Source organism: Entelurus aequoreus, linkage group LG06, assembly GCF_033978785.1.
Source record: "Entelurus aequoreus isolate RoL-2023_Sb linkage group LG06, RoL_Eaeq_v1.1, whole genome shotgun sequence".
In the NCBI taxonomy this organism is placed as follows: domain Eukaryota; kingdom Metazoa; phylum Chordata; class Actinopteri; order Syngnathiformes; family Syngnathidae; genus Entelurus; species Entelurus aequoreus.
This window is the reverse complement of record NC_084736.1, coordinates 9732425-9759830: the sequence shown is the minus strand read 5'-3', so window position 1 is coordinate 9759830 and position 27406 is coordinate 9732425. Positions and strand designations below refer to the sequence as shown.

Here is a 27406-nt window from a genome sequence, read left to right as displayed (position 1 = left end):
CGCCTGGACACTGTACCCTCGTACAGTGTCTCAGCACGCTCTGGCGAAAGATTGTACGCCACCTCTTTTTATTTGGACTGTCCCTGTTTACATAACAACAGCTGTTTTTCTAAAGGAATGGGGGGTATGTAAACAGCCATTGTTTTCGGTCACATTAACACAAAAGAAAGAGATGCCTCTGCCTTGGACTGGTCTTGGATCGAGCTTGGGCAGGTCTTGGATCACAATAGATAACCCCTCCCGTTTCCTCCCATCGTACACAGCGGAATTTTCCAAGCCTTTCGCTTGGTGCAACAAAGACAGCTTTCGTCTGTTCACTGGGAACTCAGAGAACGGAACGTTTTTTTGATAATTTACATACAATTTTTATGACTTTGTCCAGATGGGTCAACCCCAATGCTAGAGTTACAAAGAGTGGGGGTCTTCGTGTAAAAGGTATTTAAGCACAGTGTTCCGAGAAGGCATCAGAAGAGAGTAATCTGGCCCCCTCTTTCTCCTGGAAACTGCAGTTCCAGTCTGAGGCTCGCTAAAACAAATAAAGCTTTTGAATCGACGATTCCTCGTTGGCGTCTCCTTGGCTCATCACCCGTCACACGACCATCAAATATACAACACTGGCAATTTCTTTACCGTAAAATTAACGGTTATTTTAAATGGAAAAACAGTACCACTGTTATTTTTACGGTAAAATTCCAGCAACTGAACTCCCAGTATTTTTGCCGTAAAACTATAAATGGAAAAAAACTGTACTAATTTTATTTTGTCACTTGTTTACTGTAAAATCTACTTTTTGTTATTGTTTTTACAGTGTACTCTTGTGCAACGCGTTGTGTAACCGTTCAGACTGCAATGTACGAATTGACTTACCTTGTCTAACCTGCAACGTGTTTGCACCACCCAGGTAGGCCACAGTGTGTGTGCCAAAAACAATTTAGAAAAACAATGGATTACCTAAGCCCGCCTAGCTGTGATGCCAAGGAGAATATTTTCACGACATATAAATAAAGATCGTCACTCTGTCATACACGTACTCACGAAGTGGTTGTGAGTATTTGCGCTGCAGCTCAGTTTTGTCTGTCAGGAGCTATGACCATCTTTTACATCATTCGTTTGCTTTTAGCAGGTAAGTTCTTATACTTTTGAATTACATCCAAAAAAGCCTCTCCATGCATGTAATACATGTGTTTTTGTTGTTGTTTTGACTACAGTTTACTATAGTGTAATAAACAGCATGTATCATATATCCTCCTCAGAGCCAGGGTCCTCTGCAGTGGACGTTTGTGGATGTGCATGACCAGATTTTTTATTTTTATTTTTTTATTAATGTTTTATGCTGACAAAATATATAACTACACTGTTTACCCTAGAAATATTCTACGGGATATTATTTTATCTGGCCCGCAAACACCTGGAAATGGTATGTGTCAATAACGTACTTAATATTTTCTCACTAAATGTAATAGATTTTTTTCATTGGGACAGAAAAAATATATGTACTGTTTGAAATTGCATACATTTTAAACTTCAACTTAATATTGCAACAAATATTACAGTATGTTATCTTACTTTTTGTCTTAATAAAAAAAAAATCGAAATACTTAACTTTACAGTAAACTACTAATCAAATAAATAAAAATGGCAATACATTTTACATTGTTCTTCACAGCATAATACTGTAAATTGAAAAAAAAACCTACCAATTATTTTAGTCAAAATTTTGTTGATTGTTTTTATTTTATTTATTTATTTTTTTATAATTTGCCTGAGAAGCTGGACAGGACAAAAAATAAATAATAATAATAATAATAATTCTGCTGATTGAGCCGCCAGTTTTTGACTGTAAAATCAACGGTTGTTGTTTTTAACGGTGTATTTACTGTAAATGGAAAGACGGTACATTTGTTTCTACGGTAGAAAATCTGGCAGCTAAATTGCCAGAATAAAAAAAAGAACTTGTACTGTTTTTCCATTAACAATATCATGTTGGAAAAACAAATTTAATAGTAAAGTAGTAAAATTCGAACAACTAAGCTGCCAGCTTTTTCTGTAAAAAAAACCTCCTGAAAAACAGTGGTACTGTATTTCCATTTATCGTAAAATGTTGTAAAAAAAAAAACAAACAAACAAAAAAAGCACAATATTTTACAGTTAAATTTTGTAAATGTAAAGTTCTTACTTTAAAATGGACAGTCTACTAAAAACAATTTATATAATTAATAATGAAATCCAGAGGCATATTCATACATTATTCACTGTTACAAGCGGCCCTCTGATGGCAGCCATAACTGCCATGTGGCCCTCAATGAAACCACTTTGACATCCCTGATCTACCGTATTTTCCGCATTATAAGGCGCACCTAAAAACCTCCAATTTTCTCAAAAGCTGACAGTGCGCCTTATAATCCGGTGCGCCTTATATATGGACCCATATTGAGCCACAACAGGTCTCGCAACTAGGGGATGCATAACGTAACCCCAGCCTCTACTGTAGCGTCTATTCCAGGGGTCGGCAACCCGCGGCTCCGGAGCCGCATGCGGCTCCTTGATCACTCTGTTGCGGCTCAGCTTGTCACGGCCAGGGCGCATTGGAATACGGCCAGGGCGCATTCCTCATCTTTGCGCTCTGCTAGTCAAACCTCGGGACACGCCCAGGGCCGCGCACATCCAGGGACGCGCCGCCGCGTCTCAGTCCTGCAGCAGCCGCCAGCTGCAATCATTCACCGGCAATCAGCGCACCTGCCTGTAATGAGGGAGCTGCCTTCATAAGCCTGCTCAACCTGCCATCACGCGCGGGGATATAGTCTTCTGTACCGTAAGCCGACACAAGCTTTATGCTCTCTCACTCTCTCACTCGCTCGCTCTCTCTCTCTACGTGTCCACCTGGGGCCGTACTTATCAAGCTTCTTAGAATGACTCCTAAGAAGTCTGCTAAGAGTTGACTTAAGAGTAAATAAATTTGTGGCTGAAAGCTGCACTTAAAAGTTAGTTATCAAGCGTCTTACTCACACTTTCAGCGAAGTGTAGGACTAAATCTTAAGTGTCACACTCAGAGCTGAATTACGACATTACTATGTGCCCTAAACGCAATTTTAGGTGACGTCATTTCTGTGTCCATAGAAATGACCAATCACGGAAGGGAATCCGTTGTCTAAGAATAAATAAATATTTTGGAAATATTTAAGTGGACAATGGGAGTGTATATTTTGACAATAAACTACAAAATAATACAAAACAAACTAGTCCCCGCCGGCACTCACGCTACCGCTCCCTCTCTTCTCTCGCCCACACACTCACTGACGTCACTCACCTCACGGCCACACACATACGCTACTCTCATAACATTTTCTTTCCAATTCATTAATTAGTCAACTAATTTGAAACTGGTGTGGGTGGCTCTATATATACTAGCCCACTGCAGACGCATGCAGAAATCAACAAGGAATCGAAAAGTATTAAATCTGTGACAAAAATAATACCCGCTCTGTCTAAACGATACCGTTTGATCAGCTGCTCGTCATCAAACAAATCCAGGACATTGTTCCGTTCCCTGAACGTTCGGCCACGTCTCTCTCGCCTCAGTGCCATCCCCTGCTGGCAACTCCTAACCACTTAAGACACCTCTGAAGGTCTCTTAAATATCGTAGAGCAGGGGTCACCAACCTTTTTGAAACCAAGAGCTACTTCTTGGGTACTGATTAATGCGAAGGGCTACCAGTTTGATACACACTTAAATAAATTGCCAGAAATAGCCAATTTGCTCAATTTACCTTTAACTCTATGTTATTATTAATAATTAATGATATTTACACTTAATTGAACGGTTTAAAAGAGGAGAAAACACGAAAAAAATGACAATTACATTTTGAAACATAGTTCATCTTCAATTTCGACTCTTTAAAATTCAAAATTCAACCGAAAAAAAGAAGAGAAAAACTTAAAAAAAGAATTTATGGAACATCATTAGTAATTTTTTCCTGATTAAGATTAATTTTAGAATTTTGATGAAATGTTTTAAATAGGTTAAAATCCAATCTACACTTTGTTAGAATATATAACAAACAAAGCTATATTTCTAACAAAGACAGATCATTATTTCTTCTAGATTTTCCAGAACAAAAATTTTAAAACAAAATCAAAAGACTTTGAAATAAGATTTAAATTTGATTCTACAGATTTTCTAGATTTGCCAGAATAATTTTTTTGAATTTTAATCATAATAAGTTTGAAGAAATATTTCACAAATATTCTTCGTCGAAAAAACAGAAGCTAAAATGAAGAATAAATTTACTTGAACATTGATTTAAATTGTCAGGAAAGAAGAGGAAGGAATTTAAAAGGTAAAAAGGTATATGTGTTTAAAAATCCTAAAATCATTTTTAAGGTTGTATTTTTTCTCTAAAATTGTCTTTCTGAAAGTTATAAGGAGCAAAGTAAAAAAATTAATGAATTTATTTAAACAAGTGAAGATAAGGCTTTAAAATATTTTCTTGGATTTTCAAATTCTATTTGAGTTTTGTCTCTCTTAGAATTAAAAATGTCGGGCAAAGCGAGACCAGCTTGCTAGTAAATAAATACAGTTTAAAAAATAGAGGCAGCTCACTGGTAAGTGCTGCTATTTGAGCTATTTTTAGAACAGGCCAGCGGGCTACTCATCTGGTCCTTACGGGCTACCTGGTGCCTGCGGGCACCACGTTGGTGACCCCTGTCGTAGAGAGTAGGAGTGATTCTTAGACTTAAGAACGTTGATAAAAAACTTTTATTCTTAAGTTTGAGAGTAGGACTAAATGTCGCACATTCTCAGGACTTAAGTGTAAAATGGCACTCTAAGAAACTTGATAAGTACGGCCCCTGATCTTGAGATGGAACTGGCTGACAACCGACAAAGACATGTGGGTGTCCAAGTTAACAGCGGACCTTGAAGATGTTTCACGCCAGAAGGCTGTTCTTGCTCAGAATCACAAATGGTGTGATATTGAAAACCTCCCCAAACCAGACAAACTTGTGTTCGAAACATGGAACGCTATCCCCCACTTTTATGTGAACGTGAACAAGTATGCACTTGGAGTCCTGTCCATCTTTGCACCCACATATGTATGTGAGCAGGTGTTCTCCAACATTAACTTTATTAAAAACAAACATCGCATACGCCTCACAGATGAGAGTTTACAATCCGGTGTGAAGATAAAGGTGACGTCATACAGCCTTGATGTGGAGACAATGTGCGCTGCGGTTCAGGAGCAGAAATCACTGTATAATAAATCTTTTTATTTCCTATAATTTTGCATATATTCACATTTTTTAATTGTTCAGTGAAATAGACATTTTGTTATTCAGGTTGGCAGCTGACTGCACGGCGCTAGTAAAAGGAGGACGGCATTTTTGGTTCTCTGCCAGTGGATAATTTAAGTTTTGTTTTTTCATTACTACAAGGAGGACTTAAATTGACATTAAGTATTTTACTTAACCTTCAACCCGCCGTCTTTTTCGGAGTTAAAAACGTTTTGTTTCATGCAGAAATTTTATTATATATTATATATCTCTCATTGATTTCATAAATGTAACCCATAATAGTTTGTTTATACATAGCACAAAGCAAAAAAAAAAACGTTCTATGCAGTGTTATTTCATTTTAAATTTCAAAAGAGTTTTGTGGCTCCCATTGTTTTCTTTAATTTGTGAAACGGGTCAAAATGGCTCTTTGACCCCTGGTCTATTCTATGCGCCTTATAATGCGGTGCGTCTTATATATGAACAACGTTTTAAAATAGGCCATTCATTGAAGGTGCGCCTTATAATCCTTATAGTGCGGAAAATACGGTACATGAACCAAATATTACCAAACAAGTATACCTAAAAGTTAATGGTTGTAACCGCTCTATCGTCCCAAAAGTGTTTTAATGGGCTTCCTCTTAACGGAACCCATCCATCCAGGACTTTATGGGCCTTTCTTTGCACACTGGTAACAGAAACGGTAGTCCCCTTGAAGTGTATTCTGGTCTTGTCACCCCCTCCCGGGCAGGAGGGCAACACGGCAGTGCAGCTGGATCGAAAGAGACGTCGGAGAACAAAAAGTTGCTTTAATACGAGCGAGCGTCATTAAAGAGGTCTGCAGTGACCTTGAGTGTCAGCATGTCTGTGATTTTCTTTTAATTCTTTAAAAAAAAAAAAAATATATATATATATATATATATATATATATATATATATATATATATATATATATATATATATATATATATATATATATATATATATATATATATATATATATATATATATATATATATATAATATATATATATATATATATATAAAATAAATATATATATATATATATATATATATATATATATATATATATATATATATATGTATGTATATATATATATATATATATATATATATATATATATATATATATATATATATATATATATATATATATATATATATATAAAATAAATGATTATTATTAATATTATAATTATTTAATAATTAGTTTTGTTTTAAAAAAATATATATATATATATATATATATTTTTCCCCCTCCTTCAGAGGGGGAACTCGACGGGGCGGTTGCTGGTTGTTACATCTCCATCATCGGGGTCCCTGCGGGTGGGGTGGATGGTTCCCGTGGCCCCGTGCTGGGCTGTCCTGCGGCGGCCGACTTGGGTGGAGTGGCCCCGTGCTCTCCGGGGGGTGGGGGGTGGGCTGTTTGCGGGGAGTCTATGGGCCCCCCGGGCGGGGCGTCCCGCCTTTCTGCCCATATGCGGTGTGGTCTCTCGCTGGCTTGAGGTCTGGCTGTCCCCTGCTTCTCTCGTGCCTTGTCCTCTGCTGGCTCTTACGGGCGGAACGGTGGGCTAGGCTCTAGGGGTTCCTGTCGCTGGCCGGCCTGGCTGCGTGGGGCCGGTGGTCCCTGGTTCCCTGGGCGCCGCGCCTGCTGTATGTGCGTTGGGCTCTCTGGGTGGCTGGGGCCATGCTCTGGCTCCCGCACGCACTGGGAGTCAAATAGTCTGCAGTACCCGGAGGAGCCTAGGTCAAAAAATGAAGGACTCCTAAACTGGAGAAGCCAAAACACCAGTCTTTTGTTCCTTCTTTGTATTGCATGTATTGTATTCCTTTCTTTGCATCTAAGGAGATTTTCATGTGGAAAAACAACTGATTTAAGTCATAATTCAAATGTTGGCTTTGAGCTAGACAGGTAGTCTCTTCTCAAGGATAGGGCTATCACTCCCAATTAGAGCCTCTTTTCCTACGAGAAGTGATCCAATCCCCCTGTGAATATCAAACTAGGGGGCCTTATCTTATTATGAGCCCAAACTGAAATACCACTATTTTAATTAAACTCTGTGGTTTGCCTTCTCCAAGCTGGATATAAATCTTCACCATAAGCAAAACATGACATGAGTTAATTAATTCACTTCACCCTAAAACCCAGCCAGCCATTTTCTACCGCTTGTCCCTTTCGGGGTCGCGGGGGGTGCTGGAGCCTATCTCAGCTGCACATGGGCAGAAGGCGGTGTACACCCTGGACAAGTCGCCACCTCATCGCAGGGCCAACACAGATAGACAGACAACATTCACACTCACACTCACACACTAGGGCCAATTTAGTGTTGCCAATCAACCTATCCCCAGGTGCATGTCTTTAGTTAAAACAAAATGTGCTTGGAGCGGTGTCAGGTTTGCCCCTTCTCTGTTAAAGTTAAAGTTAAAGATTGAAATTTCCATCCATCCATCCATTTTCTACCGCTTGTCCCTTGGTGAAATATGTCCTCTGCATTTGACCCGTCCCCTTGTTCACCTCCTGGAAGGTGAGGGGAGCAGTGGGCAGCAGCGGTGCCGCGCCCGGGAATAATTTTTTGGTGATTTAACCCCCAATTCCAACCCTTGATGTTGAGTGCCAAGCAGGTAGGTAATGGGTCCCATTTTTACATTCACACTCACACTCACACACTAGGGCCAATTTAGTGTTGCCAATTAACCTATCCCCAGGTGCATGTCCTTGGAAATAAAATGTATAAATATAAAAATGTGACATAAAAATAAATGAAGAATTTGTATAAATAAATGTGTATTTCTAAACATATTTTTGAGATTTTTGAATATAAATATGCTTGATTTTTTAGGATAAATTTGGAAGCATATTGTGCATGTCGGACTGAGACGTTGTGATCCTTCGCAGTGGCTCTGGCCTCGGACGTCGCGTCCCCGCTCCCGCGGGATAAAAGAGCGGTGAGCGATCTGAGCGGAATCATCCAATGCTACACAGGAAGACCATTTTCCTCTTATTGGTTTTACGGCTGCTACTGTGGAATTGGGGGCAGCGGCGTAGCTGTCGACCAAACCGACGAGTAGGTCCACACGCCCCTCAGGAAAATGGCACATAATATCACACCTCATTATAGAGTGGTACTACAACATACATTCATCTTCATTTTTGGGCTGCAGGTGCTGCCGCAGTCATGACTGCTGCTACGAAGACGCCAGCAGTCAGGGCTGCCAACCCCTAACAGACAACTACGCCTGGACCTGTAACAACAACATGATTACTTGTGGTAATGACACAGTAATAATACACTCCAAAGCAAACTCAAGGCCCGGTGGTCGGAACTGGCCCGCCACATTATTTAATGTGGCCTGCTATGTTATACGACACATACATAACTGAAGCCGCTTCTAAGGGTAGGGGTCACATTATGCAGCAGCCCAGCACTGGTTCATAACCAGTTAAAACAATGTGCTTGGAGCGGTGTCAGGTTTGCCCCTTCTCTGCTCGGCCGCCTTATCCGCCCCATCATTGAGGTGGCCTGTCACGTCATTTAATTTGGTTGACCAGATAATTTTAGCTGGCCAGCCACGTCATTCAATTTGGTCTTCCACATTATTTAATGTCAGGTTCAAGCACCAAACTATTTATTAAACAGGACAAGAAGCAATGAATCAAACAGAGACAGGATTAAATTTAGCTGATGAGGAAAGCGCGTGGAACCGCACCCTCGTACAGTGTCACCCCATGCTCTGAAGGAAAAAGTTCCCGCGCCTCCCCCATTTATTTGGCCATTCCCTGATTACATAGCTGAAGCCGCTTCTAAGGGGACGGGTCACATTATGCAGCAGCCCAGCACTGGTTCATAAACAGTTAAAACAATGTGCTTGGAGCGGTGTCAGGTTTGCCCCTTCTCTGCTCGGCCGCCTTACCCGCCCCATCATTGAGGTGTCCTGTCACGTCATTTAATTTGGTTGACCAGATAATTTTAGCTGGCCCCCCACGTCATTCAATTTGGTCTTCCACATTATTTAATGTTAGGTTCAAGCACCAAACTATTTATTAAACAGGACAAGAAGCAATGAATCAAACAGAGACAGGATTAAATTTAGCTGATGAGGAAAGCGCGTGGAACCGCACCCTCGTACAGTGTCACCCCACGCTCTGAAGGAAAAAGTTCCCGCGCCTCCCCCATTTATTTGGCCATTCCCTGATTACATAGCTGAAGCCGCTTCTAAGGGGACGGGTCATATTATGCAGCAGCCCAGCACTGGTTCATAAACAGTTAAAACAATGTGCTTGGAGCGGTGTCAGGTTTGCCCCTTCTCTGCTCGGCCGCCTTATCCGCCCCATCGTTGAGGTGGCCTGTCACGTCATTTAATTTGGTTCGCCAGATAATTTTAGCTGGCCCGCCACGTCATTCAATTTGGTCTTCCACATGATTTAATGTCAGGTTCAAGCACCAAACTATTTATTAAACAGGACAAGAAGCAAGGAATCAAACAGAGACAGGATCAAATTTAGCTCATGAGGAAAGCGCGTGGAACCGCACCCTCGTACAGTGTCACCCCATGCTCTGAAGGAAAAAGTTCCCGCGCCTCCCCATTTATTTGGCCATTCCTTGATTACATAGCTGAAGCCGCTCCTAAGGGGAGCGGTCACATTATGCAGCAGCGCAGCACTGGTTCATCAACATCCATTCATCCATTTTCTACCTCTTGTCCCTTCGGGGTCGCAGGGGGGTGCTGGAGCCTATCTCAGCTGCATTCGGGCGGAAGGCGGGGTACACCCTGGACAAGTTGCCACCTCATCACAGGGCCAACACAGATAGACAGACATCTTTCGCACTCACATTCACACACTAGGGCCAATTTAGTGTTGCCAATCAACCTATCCCCAGGTGCATGTCTTTAGTTAAAACAAAATGTGCTTGGAGCGGTGTCAGGTTTGCCCCTTCTCTGTTAAAGTTAAAGTTAAAGATTGAAATTTCCATCCATCCATCCATTTTCTACCGCTTGTCCCTTGGTGAAATGTGTCCTCTGCATTTGACCCATCCCCTTGTTCACCCCCTGGAAGGTGAGGGGAGCAGTGGGCAGCAGCGGTAACACGCCCGGGAATCATTTTTTGGTGATTTAACCCCCAATTCCAACCCTTGATGTTGAGTGCCAAGCAGGGAGGTAACGGGTCCCATTTTTATAGTCTTTGGTATGACTCGGCCGGGGTTTGAACTCACAACCTACCAATCCCATGGCGGACACTCTAACCACTAGGCCACTGAGTAGCTGCTTATAAGGGGAGGTAGGTGTCACATTATGCAGCGGCCCAGCACTGGTTCATAAACAGTTCAAACAAAATGTGCTTGGAGCGGTGTCAGGTTTGCCCCTTCTCTGTTAAAGTTAGTTAAAGTACCAATGATTGTCACACAAACACTAGGTGTGGTGAAATGTTTCCTCTGCATTTGACCCATCCCCTTGTTCACCCTCTGTAAGGTGAGGGGAGCAGTGGGCAGCAGCGGTGCCGCGCCCGGGAATAATTTTTTGGTGATTTAACCCCCAATTCCAACCCTTGATGCCGAGTGCCAAGCAAGGAGGTAACGGGTCCCATTTTTATAGTCTTTGGTATGACTCGGCCGGGGTTTGAACTCACAACCTACCAATCCTATGGCGGACACTCTAACCACTAGGCCACTGAGTAGCTGCTTATAAGGGGAAGGAAGGGGTCACATTATGCAGCGGCCCAGCACTGGTTCATAAACAGTTCAAACAAAATGTGCTTGGAGCGGTGTCAGGTTTGCCCCTTCTCTGTTAAAGTTATAGTTAAAGTTAAAGTACCAATGATTGTCACACACACACTAGGTGTGGTGATATTTGTCCTCTGCATTTGACCCATCCCCTTGTTCACCCCCTGGAAGGTGAGGGGAGCAGTGGGCAGCAGCGGTGCCGCGCCCGGGAATAATTTTTTGGTGATTTAACCCCCAATTCCAACCCTTGATGCCGAGTGCCAAGCAAGGAGGTAACGGGTCCCATTTTTATAGTCTTTGGTATGACTCTGCCGGGGTTTGAACTCACAACCTACCAATCTCAGGGAAGGACACTCTAACCACTAGGCCACTGAGTAGCTGCTTATAAGGGGAGGGAGGGGGTCACATTATGCAGCGGCCCAGCACTGGTTCATAAACAGTTCAAACAAAATGTGCTTGGAGCGGTGTCGGGTTTGCCCCTTCTCTGCTCGTCCGCCTTATCTTCTTGGAGACTTGGGGTCCTGATACGGCCCCTCCCCGTGGTTGTCCAGATCTGAAAAACAGACACTACTACGGCGAGGCGCATTCCATGGCGCACAGTGGAGATTTACGAGCTGTCCGCCTTTTGCTTGATAAGAACAAGGACAGCTTTGTGAGCACAAGTGGATAGTAACCAGTGCAACCTGAACTGCAAGCAAACAAGTTGTGTGATAACTTATATACAATTATTCTGACACCACATCATTTAAGGTGGCCCATCAGCCATGTGAGCGTTCTATTACTTTAAAAAAAATTACTAAACGTTTGTCATTGTAACAAGTGCATGCGTCCTCCTCTGCAGATCATCTGACTGGCTGTGAGAAGACTCTGTGCGAGTGTGACCAAGGTGCCGGCGACTGCCTGAGTGAAGCACCTTACCAGCGGCGGTACGCCTGGTGGCCCAATTTTTTCTGCGGGAACACACAAATATGCACCTGAGCCGGTGCTTATTAAGGGAACATGAGCCGCCACCCAACAGGTTCCAACAATGGCATCTACTGTTTCTCACTTTCTATTTGGCTTCTCCATCGCTTTCCTTCTGCTAAATCCCATTAAAAGGATCGGTGTTGTTTTCCATGACGACATCAGAGAAGCTGCGAGTCATTGAATCACAGTAATAAAGTGGGCTGATTCTCAGTAAAGCATTTGTGTGTCTTCCTTCTTTCTTCCAACGTTGAAAATGTGAGAAAAATGTGCCAAAAAAGTGGAATATAATGAGAAAAAGCAAACATTTTCAAGTTTACGTATTTTTCGGACCATAGGGCGCACCGGGTTATAAGGCACACTGCTAATGAGCGGGTCTTTTTTCATACAAAAGGCGCACCGGATTATAAGACACATTCAAGTTAAAGTTAAAGTACCAATTTGTCACACACACACTAGGTGTGGTGGAATTTGTCCTCTGCATTTGACCCATCACCCTTGATCACCCCCTGGGAGGTGAGGGGAGCAGTGAGCAGCAGCTCTGGCCGCGCCCGGGAATCATTTTTGGTGACATAACCCCCAATTCCAACCCTTGATGCTGAGTGTCAAGCAGGGAGGTAATGGGTCCCATTTTTATAGTATTTGGTATGAACTCACAACCTACCGATCTCAGGGCGGACACTAACCGCTAGGCCACTGAGTAGGTAAGGTGGCCCATCAGCAACATGGTTCATAAACTGTTCAAACAAAATGTGCTTGGAGCGGTGTCGGGTTTGCCCCTTCTCTGCTCGTCCGCCTTATCTTCTTGGAGACTTCGGGTCCTGATACGGCCCCTCCCCGTGGCCGTCATATTGTGATTTTTCTTACACTTCCTTGTGGTCTACATAACATGTAATGCTGGTTCTTTGGTCAAAATGTTGCATAGATGATGTTTTACAGATCATCTTCAAGCCACTTCAGGATGTGCCGTTTTGTGTCTGGGTCCTATTTACAAAACCCCAAACCAGTGAAGTTGGCACGTTGTGTAAATTGTAAATAAAAACGAAATAAAATGATTTGCAAATCCTTTTCAACCTATATTCAATTGAATGGACTGCAAAGACAAGATATTTAACGTTCAAACTGAAAAACGTTGTTATTTTTTGCAAATATTAGCTCATTTGGAATTCGATGCCTGCAACATGTTTCAAAAAAGCTGGCACAAGTGGCAAAAAAGACTGAGAAAGTTGAGGAATGCTCATCAAACACTTACTTGGAACATCCCACAGGTGAACAGGCTAATTGGGAACAGGTGGGTGCCATGATTGGGAATAAAAGCAGCTTCCATGAAATGCTCAGTCATCCACAAACAAGGATGGGGCGAGGGTCACCACTTTATGAACAAATGCGTGAGCAAATTGTCCAACAGCTTAAGAACAACATTTCTCAATGAGCTATTGTGAGGTCTGTAATACCATCAAAAGGTTCAGAGAATCTGGAGAATACACTGCATGTAAGCGATGATATTACGGACCATCGATCCCTCAGGCGGTACTGCATCAAAAAGCAACATCAGTGTGTAAAGGATATCACCACATGGGCTCAGGAACACTTCAGAAAACCACTGTCAGTAACTACAGTTTGTCGCTACATCTGTAAGTGCAAGTTAAAACTCTACTATGCAAAGCGAAAGCCATTTATCAACAACACCCAGAAACCTGCCGGCTTCGTTGAGCCTGAGCTCATCTAAGATGGACTGATGCAAAGTGGAAAAGTGTTCTGTGGTCTGACGAGTCCACATTTCAAATTGTTTTTGGAAACTGTGGACGTCGTGTCCTCCGGACCAAAGAGGAAAAGAACCATCCGGATTGTTCTAGGCGCAAAGTTGAAAAGCCAGCATCTGTGATGGTATGGGGGTGTATTAGTGCCCAAGACATGGGTAATTTACACATCTGTGAAGGCACCATTAATGCTGAAAGGTACATACAGGTTTTGGAGCAACATATGTTGCCATCCAAGCAACGTTACCATGGACGCCCCTGCTTATTTCAGCAAGACAATGCCTGTAGTCCAGACCTGTCTCCCATTGAAAATGTGTGGCGCATTATGAAGCGTAAAATACCACAACGGAGATCCCGGACTGTTGAACAAATTAAGCTGTACATCAAGCAAGAATGGGAAAGAATTCCACCTGAGAAGCTTAATAAATGTGTCTCCTCAGTTCCCAAATGTTTACTGAGTGTTGTTAAAAGGAAAGGCCATGTAACACAGTGGTAAAAATGCAATGTGTTGCTGCCATTAAATTCTAAGGTAATGATTATTTGCAACAAAAAAAAAAAGTTTCTCAGTTGGAACATTAAATATCTTGTCTTTGCAGTCTAGTCAATTGAATATAAGTTGAAAAGGATTTAGAAATCATTGTATTCTGTTTTTATTTACAAATTACACAACGTGCCAACTTAATATTTGTGGCCACTGTAACATTACACACAGTTTGAACAGTAACACTGTGCTTAAAGATTTAATCAAGCGATTATTTGGCTTTCCACTAGATGGAGCGTACCACAGTTTGAGAATAACTGACCTAAAACGCAAAGCTGACACAAAATGGTGTCTTTATTTATTTGTTTTTAGCATTCTTTAAAAAAAATATATCAAAATGGCCCTTGCATACTTTTGACTTTTCAGTGTGCGGCAGGGCTCTTGGTGGAAAAGGTTTAGACACCTCTGATCTAAAAATATTAGAAGCTCTTAAAATAAAATAAAAATATATATATAAAAAAAGGTTTAGCTAGTTAATTCAAAAGTAAAACTAATAGTAACCTACGAATTAATTGATTCTAAAAAATAACAACAATTATAAACACCATTAAATGTGTAACTGTACATTAAAATGTTCATATGACTTTTTGACATACTAGGTTATGCAGTTACACAATTGTATTATTATTAATATTATTATTATAAGTACAATAATTACTATTATTCTATTCTTATAGATGGAAAACAGCAACAGTAAAATCGTAAGAAAAAGAGCAAAATAATCGGAATGTAATGAGAAAAGGCTGAGCTGTGGTAAATAATTATTAGTAATGTTATACTTGGTCACCTATATAAAAAAAATTACAAAAATAACAAGTACAAAAATTACAAAAATTACAAAAATTTTAAAATTACAAAAATATCCCAGTATGCGGGATTTGGTGGGGAAAGTTTGGACACCCATTTATAATGCATATGTTCCTTCTTGACTGCACTTAAATCTAGAATATATGTAGAATACATTTATATTATTCATATATTATATATTATATATATAATATATAATATATATTATATTATTTATTATTATTATTGTCTATTGTGAGTGAACTGTGGTGCTGAATATCCCCCAGGGATCAATAAAGTACTTTCTATCCTATTCTATTCTATTCTATTTTGTTTATGCAATACACAAACCTGACAGAAGATGGAGCCAGATTTTAACGTTTAATCTAAAAGACAACAAGTCGTGTCTGTATTTGCATCCAATTTAATACAGTGTAACTCTAATAAGTGACATAATGTCAATACTTATCTCCCTCACAGAGTCGCTTTGAAATGTTATATTGTTGTAGTTTATCGTAAATGTACATTTTAACAACATATTTGGCAGGAAATGGTCACTTTCCCAGCCTTTTTTTTAAATAATCCCCACCCACTTCCAGGTAAAACCACGTGACTTCATACAGCCTATAAAATCAGTCAATCGCTTTTAAGTTTTGACCAATCAGAAGTGAGTTGGAGCAACCCCAACTTCCTGGTTTACGTGAAACAAGGAAGTGGAAAAAATGCGTTTATCTGCTTTAAAACTCCATCAGGGGTGAGTAATCAGTCCATAAGTTTTTATTTGACTACGACTTTGTCGAAAGTATTACATGAATCCATCCATTTTCTACTGCGTATCCCTTTCGGGGTCGCAATTAATGTTATTTGTGTGGAAAAATTAAAAGACGCAAAGACCCGCCTTATGCTGCATCTGATTGGTTTACATTGCTTGGTGTCTTCTGTGATTGGCTAGATTTAGGCACAATCATTGATGGCTTGGCCTGTGAATAGTTCTTCTGGTAAATCCATCAGAATTACTTAAACTACGGCAGGCCGCTAGTTAACAAGTTTATTATTATGAATAAATAAATATGAAGTAGTAAATGAGGAAATGTAAGACTGAGGAAGGTCAAGTGTGGCGTGAGAAAGGGTTAAATTGCGTGACTCTCACACTCAAATGTCACACAGAAAATATGTACTAACACAAACTGTCCACTAGTGAGTGCTATTGAAACATTCCTTCAACCTCAACTCACATTTCGTCATATTTTAACAAACATCACAATAACACGATAATGATTAATGCCTTTTGTAGCAAATGGCGCTTACATTCCGGCCCCTAATTGTTACTGCGGGAGCATAACAATTACCTCAACGTATTAAAGCGACATTTCAATTCAGTATAATTTTACAATAGCGTATGTGCATATTAAACTTACTTCTTGACCTTAGCATGTTACTTTGACTTAACATAGGCTGACCATATTCTGAAATCCCAAAAAGAGGACACATATATGCGTGCCAAGGTGAAAATTTGCCAATGATACTCGAACTTGCTTCATAAGTAATATATTTATTTAAATAAAGCATTTTTTCTCCTATGTTGACAGTAGTGTTGGCGCTAGGAATTTTCAAAATGGGGTCCCAGGGACCCCATCAAATCATACAAATGGGGTCCCACAGTGTATATTTTTGGGGTACCACTTTTTTGTAAGCGTTTTGAAAACAAATGACAAATGTATGCATTATCGTGTTATATCTCACATTCTATGTTGTGTTTTGGAAAAAGGTTGTCAAAAAAGAGCTCTCGCCCTGCACAGCTGTTTTGTGCTTTGTAGTGTCGATATGGGCTTGTAGATCTTTATTTGCCACAGATATACACGTTCCTGCTTTGCACACAGTGCATTCTGCTTCCCATGTGTCACGGCCAGGACCAAAACACAAATATTTTTCCGCAAATCATCCGTGAAGTTGCATTTACTTTTCGGCATTTCTTGTTTTCATGTCTGTCTCCACTCACTAGCTCTCTCCCTCTGTGTCTCTGCCCCTCCCTCACCAATGTTTCTGCGTGTGCACCTTCACAGCTTGTTTTGTTTAACCCCTTCTTAACTTAACCCTAGAGTCTAGGGTCGGCAACCTTTAGCACTCAAAGAGCCATTTTGACGAGTTTCACAAATGAAAGAAAACAATGGGAGCCTCAAAACTCTTTTGAAATGTAAAATGAAATAATACTGTATACTGTATATTGTGCAAGTAATAGAGGATAATATATGCAGTGCCATCACGGCATGCCCTTAATTTAGTTGTTAGGGGTTGCCGATCCCTGCCCAAGACGTACATTGAAGATACGCGCAATCCTAACTCAAAATGCAGGACATTTGAGGCATTAAAAAAACCCGCCCGGACACCCCGGACACACCCACAAAAGAGGACATGTCCGGGGAAAAGAGGACGTATGGTCAGCCTACTTAACATGACGTTAGTTTATTTGCACAAACAGGTCTTCCTAGTTATATTTAGCCATAGGAACCACAAAAGAGCACAAACTAATGCGATCCCTTGTGCTTTTTTTTTTTTACGTTAAGTTCTGCTCTCAAACACTACTAATATACCGTTATTTCCAGACTATAAGGCGCACTTAAAATCATTTTTTTTCTCAAAACTCAACAGTGCACCTTATAACCCTGTGCGCCTAATGAACGGAATAATCGACCGACCTCGAAGCAATTTTATTTGGTACATGGTGTAATGATAAGTGTGACCAGTAGATGGCAGTCAAACATAAAGATATACATGTAGACTGCAATATGACTCAATTAAACAACACCAACATTTTTATATGTTCCATTGAAAATATAGAACATTAAACACGGCGCTCAAAAGTCTATGAAAATGTTTTAGTACGACTTTAGTAAGCTATGAAGCCACACCGCTTGATGGATTGTACTGTGCTTCAACATAGGAGTATTATTATGGTGTGTGTATAAGGTAAGACATATTATCTGGCGTTTTATTTTGCAATATTATTCAAAAGCAACTTTTCTTACCTTCTGGTACCTGCTGATCTGTATTTGGGATCTGCATAAGTCCACCTTTGTAGCCCGTGCCAATGCCGTAGTCGATAAGCTTTTTCTTTTTCTCTATCTTCTTGTTATGGGACATTCATCCTCGCCATGAAAGCGCTAAAACATACACATTTGTGAAGGCACCATTAATGCTGAAAGGTACATACAGGTTTTGGAGCAACATATGTTGCCATCCAAGCAACGTTATCATGGACGCCCCTGCTTATTTCAGCAAGACAATGCCAAGCCACGAGTTACAACAGCCTGGCTTCATAGTAAAAGAGTGCGGGTACTAGACTGGCCTGCCTGTAGTCCAGACCTGTCTCCCATTGAAAATGTGTGGCGCATTATGAAGCCTAAAATAGCACAACGGAGACCCCCGGACTGTTGAACAACTTAAGCTGTACATCAAGCAAGAATGGGAAAGAATTCCACCTGAAAAGCTTCAAAAATGTGTCTCCTCAGTTCCCAAACGTTTACTGAGTGTTGTTAAAAGGAAAGGCCATGTAACACAGTAGTAAAAATGCCCCTGTGACAACTTTTTTGCAATGTGTTGCTGCCATTAAATTCAAAGTTAATGATTATTTGCAAAACAAAATTGCGTTTCTCAGTTGGAACATTACATATCTTGTCTTTGCAGTCTATTCAATTGAATATAATTTGAAAAGGATTTGCAAATCATTGTATTTTGTTTTTATTTACCATTTACACAACGTGCCAACTTCACTGGTTTTGGGTTTTGTACAAGGATTCTTCTCATTTAAAGAGCAGAAACATAACCTTAGAGAAAACTAACTTAAAACATTTGTATGACCATACAACTCTTAAAACCTTTAGCATATCAGTATGTGAAAGTAAAGTATGGAATGGATTAAGCAAATAGTCAAACAATGTACAAATTTAATCCAATTTAAGAAAGTTTTCAAACTAAACATGTTTACAAAGTACAAGGAAAATTCTGATAATCATCTTGAACTTTTTGAAAATTAGATATTCCTCATCAGATAATGTTAATCATAACTGATGTATTTATGTAATTATTTGGGATTTATTGATATAAATTGTTAGAAAATGAGAACGGGAAGTGAACATATGTGTTAGTAATTGCTATGAAGTGGAAAAGGGGCAGGATTAAGAAAGTTTGGTTCCATTCTACTGTTCTTCTTTTCGGATATGTTGTAAGGAGAAATACAAATATGTAAAATATGTCATGTATTATATTGTAACTGTATACATGTTCGAAATAAACTTCAACCAACTAAACAACCAACATAAAGCCACAACACAACAACGCTTAATGTTTTTGTAGTGTAGCTTTTTTGAAATTGTGGGTGGCTAAATGTATATGCCCATTGTCTTGAGTGTGTTGATAGTGTTCATGTTCATAGGCCTGGGGCCGTTCTGCGTGCAAGCAAAAGTTCGACTCCAGGTGTCGTTGAGGGGGGGAGGGAGGTCAAAAGCGTCCATCGTTGAGGTGTCTTTGGGGATGTTTTCAGAACAGCCCGCTCCTGTTGTTGTACCGCCAAGGCCATTCGAGGGAGTCAAATCGTAGATTAGGGTTTTTGTTTTTCCGCGAGCAGACATTAAAGTTAAAGGTTAAAGGTTAAAGTACCAATGATTGTCACACACACACTAGGTGTGGTGAAATTTGTCCTCTGCATTTGACCCATCCCCTGTTCACCCCCTGGGAGGTAAGGGGAGCAGTGGGCAGCAGCGGTGCCGCGCCCGGGAATCATTTTTGGTGATTTAACCCCCAAATCCAACCCTTGATGCTGAGTGCCAAGCAGGGAGGTAATGGGTCCCATTTTTATAGTCTTTGGTATGACACAATGGCTTGTCTGTTCTATTCGTCCATGCTGGCCCCATGTCCAATTTTTCCCTTACCAGCTTTTCCATGATGTGATCCATCTTGCTATTCAGTTCAGAAATCGCCCCAGTCTGTGATGCCACAGCCCGGCCCAAACCTTCCATTGCGACGAACAGCCTTTGGGCCCCTTGATAATAAATAATGGTAATTATAAATGTGTTATACTTGTATAGCGCTTTTCTACCTTCAAGGTACTCAAAGCACTTTGACAGTATTTCCACATTCACCCATTCACACACACATTCACACACTGATGGCGGGAGCTGCCATGCAAGGCGCTAACCAGCAGCCATCAGGAGCAAGGGTGAAGTGTCTTGCCCAAGGACACAACGGACGTGACTAGAATGGTAGAAGGTGGGGATTGAACCCCAGTAACCAGCAACCCTCCGATTGCTGGCACGGCCACTCTACCAACTTCGCCACGCCGCATCTTGAGTGGCTCCCTTCGTCTTACAAATTTGACGATACACCAAATGACACAAAATATCACATGTCTGTACCTTACTGACTCCAGCGCTCAACACCAACACGTGGAATTGCCCCGTACAGCTTTTCAAAAAGTATAACGGAAAAAGAGTTGCTTTATTTATTGTTTTATTAAAATAAATATGAGAGGAATGTAACAAGTTACAAAAGAAAATGTTGAGGGAAAAAAACGGTATGACAGTTAAAGGCCTACTGAAATTATTTTTTTTAATTTAAACGGGAATAGCAGATCCATTCTATGTGTCATACTTCATCATTTCGCGATATTGCCATATTTTTGCTGAAAGGATTTAGTAGAGAAAATCGACAATAAAGTTAGCAACTTTTGCTCGCTGATAAAAAAAAAAAAACCTTGCCTGTACCGGAAGTAGCGTGACGTCACAGGAGCTAGTATTCCTCACAATTCCCCATTGTTTACAATGGAGCGAGAAAGTGACGATTACCCCATTAAATTGAGCGAGGATGAAAGATTCGTAGATGAGGAACGTTACAGTGAAGGACTAGAGAGGCAGTGATGGACGTATCTTTTTTCGCTCTGACCGTAACTTAGGTACAAGCTGGCTCATTGGATACCACACTCTCTCCTTTTTCTATTGTGAATCACAGATTTGTATTTTAAACCACCTCGGATACTATATCCTCTTGAAAATGAGAGTCGAGCACGCGAAATGGACATTTAAAGTGACTTTTATCTCCAAGACAATACATCGGTGACACACTTAGCTACTGAGCTAACGTGATAGCATCGTTCTCAAATGCAGATAGAAACAAAAGAAATAAACCCCTGACTGGAAGGATAGACAGAAGACCAACAATACTATTAAACCATGTACATGTAACTACACGGTTAAAAATTCTCAGCCTGGTAAGGCTTAACAATGCTGTTGCTAACGACGCTAAGGTTAATTTAGCAACTTAGCAACCGGACCTCACAGAACTATGATAAAACATTAGCGCTCCACCTACGCCAGCCAGCCCTCATCTTCCCATCAACAGCCGTGCTCACCTGCGTTCCAGCGATCAAAGGCGCGACGAAGGACTTCATCCGTGGGTTTGGCGGCAAGCATCGGCTAGGCGTCTTCTAAGTAAGTAGTCCTTGTTGTGTTGCTGTAAGTATTGTACTTAGCCGCTAAGACACTGATAGATCCCACCTACAACGTTCTTCTTTGCAGCCTCCATTGTTCATTAAACAAATTGCAAAAGATTCACCAACACAGATGTCCAGAATACTGTGGAATTTTGTCGAAGAAAACAAGAGGTTTTTCTATCGGGTCCGATGGGGTCCAACCACTTCCGTTGCTTTTGTGACGTCACGCGCATAAATCATATCCAAAGGAGTTTTTCAACCGGAAGTGTGGCGGGAATTTTAAAATTGCACTTTATAAGTTAACCCGGCCGTATTGGCATGTGTTTCAATGTTAAGATTTCATCATTGATATATAAACTATCAGACTGCGTGGTTGGTAGTAGTGGCTTTCAGTAGGCCTTTAAAATCTTGTACCAGTTTTACCTGTTGAATCTGTAAAAAACAAAAAAAAACGCCCACAATGACTGGATTGGCTGAGCTGCTTGTTGTTAAACACACAAGCACACACACAATGTTTATGTGAGCGTTTGTGCTGCAGCTCAGAAGTCACCAGCCATGTCTGCCTTTTACCTCGCACTCTTGCTTTTAGCAGGTAAGTTCAATATTTTTATTATTATAACAAATGATTTGACTTTTTTTAAAACATACAGAAACTTCTGTTCTAAGGAGATGATCAGCAATATTCCTTTGTTCGTCCATGTAGTAGATGTCAGACTGAGATGTTGTACTTTACTGTACTTTACAGTGAACGTGGCCTCCTTGGCTGCAGCCAGATCCCCCCGGGGTAAAAGGTCACTAAGTGACCTGCAAGGAATGATCAAATGTACCACAGGGAAAAACTATATTACATATAGTTCGTACGGCTGCTACTGTGGAGGCGTGGGGAAAGGCAAGCCTATAGACCAGACTGACCGGTAAGTATACTCTGATGATTAACTTGTGTGATGACTGTATTATGAAGATAGTATATATCTGTATCATGAATCAATTTAAGTGGACCCCGACTTAAACAAGTTGAAAAACGTATTCGGGTGTTACCATTTAGTGGTCAATTGTACGGAATATGTACTTCACTGTGCAATCTACTAATAAAAGTTTCAATCAATCAATCAAAAGCCTATAGACCAGACCGACCGGTAAGTGTACAAGCCTATAGACCAGACTGACCGGTAAGTGTACAAGCCTATAGACCAGACCGACCAGATAGTCCTCTAACCACTAGGTCACCTACTCAGTGACCTAGTGGTTAGAGTGTCCGCCCTGAGATCGGTAGGTTGTGAGTTCAAACCCCGGCCGAGTCATACCAAAGACTATAAAAATGGGACCCATTACATCCCTGCTTGGCACTCAGCATCAAGGGTTGGAATTGGGGGTTAAATCACCAAAAAAATGATTCCTGGGCGCGGCCACCGCTGCTGCCCACTGCTCCCCTCACCTCCCAGGGGGTGAACAAGGGGATGGGTCAAATGCAGAGGACACATTTCACCACACCTAGTGTGTGTGTGACAATCATTGGTACTTTAACTTTAACCTTAACTTAAACTTAGTGTACGAGCCTATAGACCAGACCGACCGGTAAATGTACAAGCCTATAGACCGGACTGACCAGTAAGTGTACAATCTTATAGACCGGACTGACCAGTAAGTGTACAATCCCAGAGACTAGACTGACCAGTAAGTGTTCAAAACCTTATCGAGCTGGATGCAATCTTACTTGGAGGGAAGGAAACAGGTGGTAGAGGTGAACGGCACCGTGTCCGCCCCCCCCCTCTCAGTAAGCTGTGGAGTCCCCCAAGGCAGTATATTAGGGCCTTTACTGTTCCTAATACACATAAACGACATGTCATCAGCATGCGACTGTGAATTGTTTTTGTTTGCGGATGACTCGGCCCTTCTGGTATCCGGCAAGGACAAGTCAAAGGTGTAGAAACTCCTCAGGGCTGAACTCTGTAGAACTTGCACCTGGCTCGCTGACAACAAGCTATCCATACACTTGGGTAAAACGGAATCCATCCTGTTTGGGTCCCACATCAACCTTAAGAAAGTCAATGACTTCACTATAAAAGTGGGTGACATTGTTATCACCAGGAAAGATGAGGTCACCTACGTAGGTTCCATTCTAGAGGCTAGTCTTTCCTGTGATAAAATGGCTACCAAGGTAATCAAAAAGGTCAACCAACAAATGAGATTTCTCTATAGAATCTCCTCTCTGGTCAATAAAAGCACCATGAAGATTCTAGCGGGAACTCTCATCCAACCCTATTTCTATTACGTATACACCTCCTGGTACCCCAGCACCTCCAAAACCCTCAAATCTAGACTCCAAACATCCCAGAACAAGCTAGTCGGATTACTTTCAGACCTCCACACCAGATCACACCTCACTCCTACCCACTTCTCCAAAGTGGGCTGGCTCAGGGTGGAGGACAAAGTAAAACAACTTGCACTGAGCCTAGTCTATAAAATCCGCTACACCTCCCTAATACCAAAGTACATGTCAAACTACTTTGACATGACCGCCATAACCACAACACCAGGGGGAGCTCCACTAACCACGTTAAACCCAGATTCCGATCTAACAAAGGTCTTAACTCATTCTCTTTCTATGCCACATCAATGTGGAATGCACTCCCAACAGGTGTAAAAAAAAGGGCATCTCTATCCTCCTTCAAAACCGCACTAAAAGAACACCTCCAGGCAACTACAACCCTAAACTAACACCCTCCCTTCCACATCTTACCTCTTCGGATTGTAAATAATCAAATGTAGACACTTTTTCTTATACTTTCTGATCTCTCTCTCTGTGTCCACTACTTGCTGTACATATCCTACCAAGTCAGTTCTACACGGTTCCAATGTCCATTCCTCTGATGATGCAATTGTTGATGAATGAAGTGTTGATACCAACCAAACCTAACCCCCCTCCCCCTCCACCCCCCTCCATATCCCACACCCCGGATTGTAAATAATGTAAATAATTCAATGTATATACTCTGATGATTAACTTGTGTGATGACTGTATTATGAAGATAGTATATATCTGTATCATGAATCAATTTAAGTCATACTTGCCAACCTTGAGACCTCCAATATCGGGAGGTGGGGTGGCGTGGTTGGGGGCGTGGTTAAGAGGAGAGTATATTTACAGCTAGAATTCACCAACTCAAGTATTTCATATATATATATATATATATATATATATATATATATATATATATATATATATATATATATATATATATATATATATATATATATATATATATATATATATATACATATATGTATGAAATACTTGACTTTCAGTGAATTCTAGCTATATATATATATATATGTATATATATTTATTTTATTATACATATAAATAAAATAAATACTTGAATTTCAGTGTTCCGGGGGCTATCCAGTAAATGGCAGTATTGTCCTGTTTAACTTCTCCTCCGTTCATGACTCGGCCACCGTGTTCAATGGAGAAGTCTGTTTTACAAAATGTACAGGCAACATAATTACATACCCCTTCCCCTTCGAACTGTCCTGGATGAACTGAAATTCTTGTTTCCATTCGTTTTGGAACTTGCAAGCGTATTTCTTCATCTTGCTCGTCGACGGCGTCGCCATGTCTGTAACTTCCTCGTTATTCTGCTTCGTCTCCTTGTTGTGTGCGCAGTTGTGCACTCTACTCTCTAAAAGCCCTAGATGTTATGACGTCATTGGGCAGGCAAGCTGTTTATATTGTGGGAAAGCGGACGTGAGAACAGGCTGTCCCCACTCAGGTCCGCATTGAGCTGGAGGGGGCGTGGCCTCCAGCTCCGGCTGAATACCGGGAGTTTGTCGGGAGAGGCGCTGAATACCAGGAGTCTCCCGCTAAAAACGGGAGGGTTGGCAAGTATGATTTAAGTGGACCCCGACTTAAACAAGTTGAAAAACTTATTCGGGTGTTACCATTTAGTGGTCAATTGTACGGAATATGTACTTCACTGTGCAATCTACTAATAAAAGTTTCAATCAATCAAAAGCCTATAGACCAGACCGACCAGTAAGTGTACAAGCCTATAGACCAGACTGACCAGTAAGTGTACAAGCCTATAGACCAGACCGACCAGTAAGTGTACAAGCCTATAGACCAGACTGACCAGTAAGTGTACAAGCCTATAGACCAGACCGACCAGTAAGTGTACAAGCCTATAGACCAGACCGACCAGTAAGTGTACAAGCCTACAGATCAGACTGACCAGTAAGTGTACAAGCCTATAGACCAGACCGACCAGTAAGTGTACAAGCCTATAGACCAGACCGACCAGTAAGTGTACAAGCCTACAGATCAGACTGACCAGTGTACAAGCCTATAGACCAGACCGACCAGTAAGTGTACAAGCCTATAGACCAGACCGACCAGTAAGTGTACAAGCCTACAGATCAGACTGACCAGTAAGTGTACAAGCCTATAGACCAGACCGACCAGTAAGTGTACAAGCCTATAGACCAGACCGACCAGTAAGTGTACAAGCCTACAGATCAGACTGACCAGTAAGTGTACAAGCCTATAGACCAGACCGACCAGTAAGTGTACAAGCCTATAGACCAGACCGACCAGTAAGTGTACAAGCCTACAGATCAGACTGACCAGTAAGTGTACAAGCCTATAGACCAGACCGACCAGTAAGTGTACAAGCCTAGAGACCAGACTGACTAGTAAGGGTAAAAGCCTAGAGACCAGACTGACCAGTAAGTGTAAAAGCCTAGAGACCAGACCAACCGGTGAGTGCACACCTCTCTCAAGGAAACAAATCCTCATCGAGTTCTCATTTTATCTTTTTGACTTCAAACCAGCCAAATGCTAACTATGCACTCATGCGGTTGTGATGCCCCACTTTTAAAATATCGTGCAATTCCTAAACTTACAATCTAAACTTATTTGAACCCTCACACAACTTGCATTCTTCTTCATTGTTTGTGGACTGCAGGTGCTGCTTCCAACATGGCTGCTGCTACGCTCGGGCCGAAAGATATGGCTGCAAGTCCGACACGGACTACGACTGGACATGTAACAGAGACGGGACGGCTCGTTGTGGTATTTTCTTCATCTCCTTTATCAGGATAATACAGTGGAGTCTCTAACATTGAACACCTCTGAGGATGCAATATTCACAATGTAAACCAAACCCATATTTCAAGGGGTAAAAAAACCCTTCAAAGTCGCACAAATACTTTGTGTTTTTAGGTTATTTTTGCACTCCATGACAGTTTGACGCTGGAACAGATGATTTCTATTTCCATTATTCGTCCCAAATGAGTTAGGACCCTACACATGCTGTACCTGCACTACAGTCCAAGAACAATGTGTGCTTTAAACATAAAAAGTATAGCAAAGAATGATTTTCAACCAACTTTCATTAGTTTTATGAAGACACGAATCAATGCTAGCCTCTACTCAGCTAACAGATGTGTGTATTTCCTTGCAGGAATCACTGATGACAAGTGTAAGAGGTTGATCTGCAACTGTGACCGAGAATTCGCCAACTGCCTGAAACATACACCCTACAATTGGACCAAACCATGGCCGATCTCCCAGTGCTCTGGAAGCAAACCATTTTGTGCCTATAAAGGAAAATGATCTTGGTAGTCAATGAAGACCAATAGTAGCCACATCCTTACAGCAATAGTTTATTCCTTTAATCAATGTGTGGGGCACTGCGTGTCTTGTCCTTTTAAAATCACCATCATTTATTTTGGTTTGTGTGGGAATATAACAAGCTTTGGGGCAAACGGGAAAGTACTGTATTTGCATTTTAAACTTTTTGATTTGTTTTTTCATTGCTCTGCATACAATTACAAAATGTGATCAATAAACAAATATGTATGG

The 27406-nt window shown here is 41.1% G+C and overlaps 2 protein-coding genes across 3 annotated transcripts; both read left to right on the top strand.

The window, feature by feature from the left end:
• Positions 1-1044: 1044 nt before the first annotated feature.
• Positions 1045-12186, top strand: LOC133651439 (phospholipase A2-like). Its single transcript, XM_062049390.1, has 4 exons — positions 1045-1123; positions 8186-8354; positions 8452-8558; positions 11851-12186. The coding sequence occupies exons 1-4, from the start codon at positions 1087-1089 to the stop codon at positions 11985-11987; spliced, it is 450 nt and encodes a 149-aa protein (XP_061905374.1). The 5' UTR covers positions 1045-1086; the 3' UTR covers positions 11988-12186.
• A 3580-nt stretch (positions 12187-15766) lies between these two features.
• Positions 15767-27406, top strand: LOC133651438 (phospholipase A2-like). 2 transcript variants are annotated; one of them, XM_062049389.1, is made up of 6 exons: positions 15767-15813; positions 21474-21541; positions 22082-22135; positions 22289-22457; positions 26508-26614; positions 27006-27406. In XM_062049389.1, the coding sequence occupies exons 1-6, from the start codon at positions 15782-15784 to the stop codon at positions 27155-27157; spliced, it is 582 nt and encodes a 193-aa protein (XP_061905373.1). In that variant the 5' UTR covers positions 15767-15781; the 3' UTR covers positions 27158-27406. The 2 variants fall into 2 exon arrangements, with proteins under 2 accessions (XP_061905373.1, XP_061905372.1); XM_062049388.1 differs by having other exon boundaries at positions 21453-21541.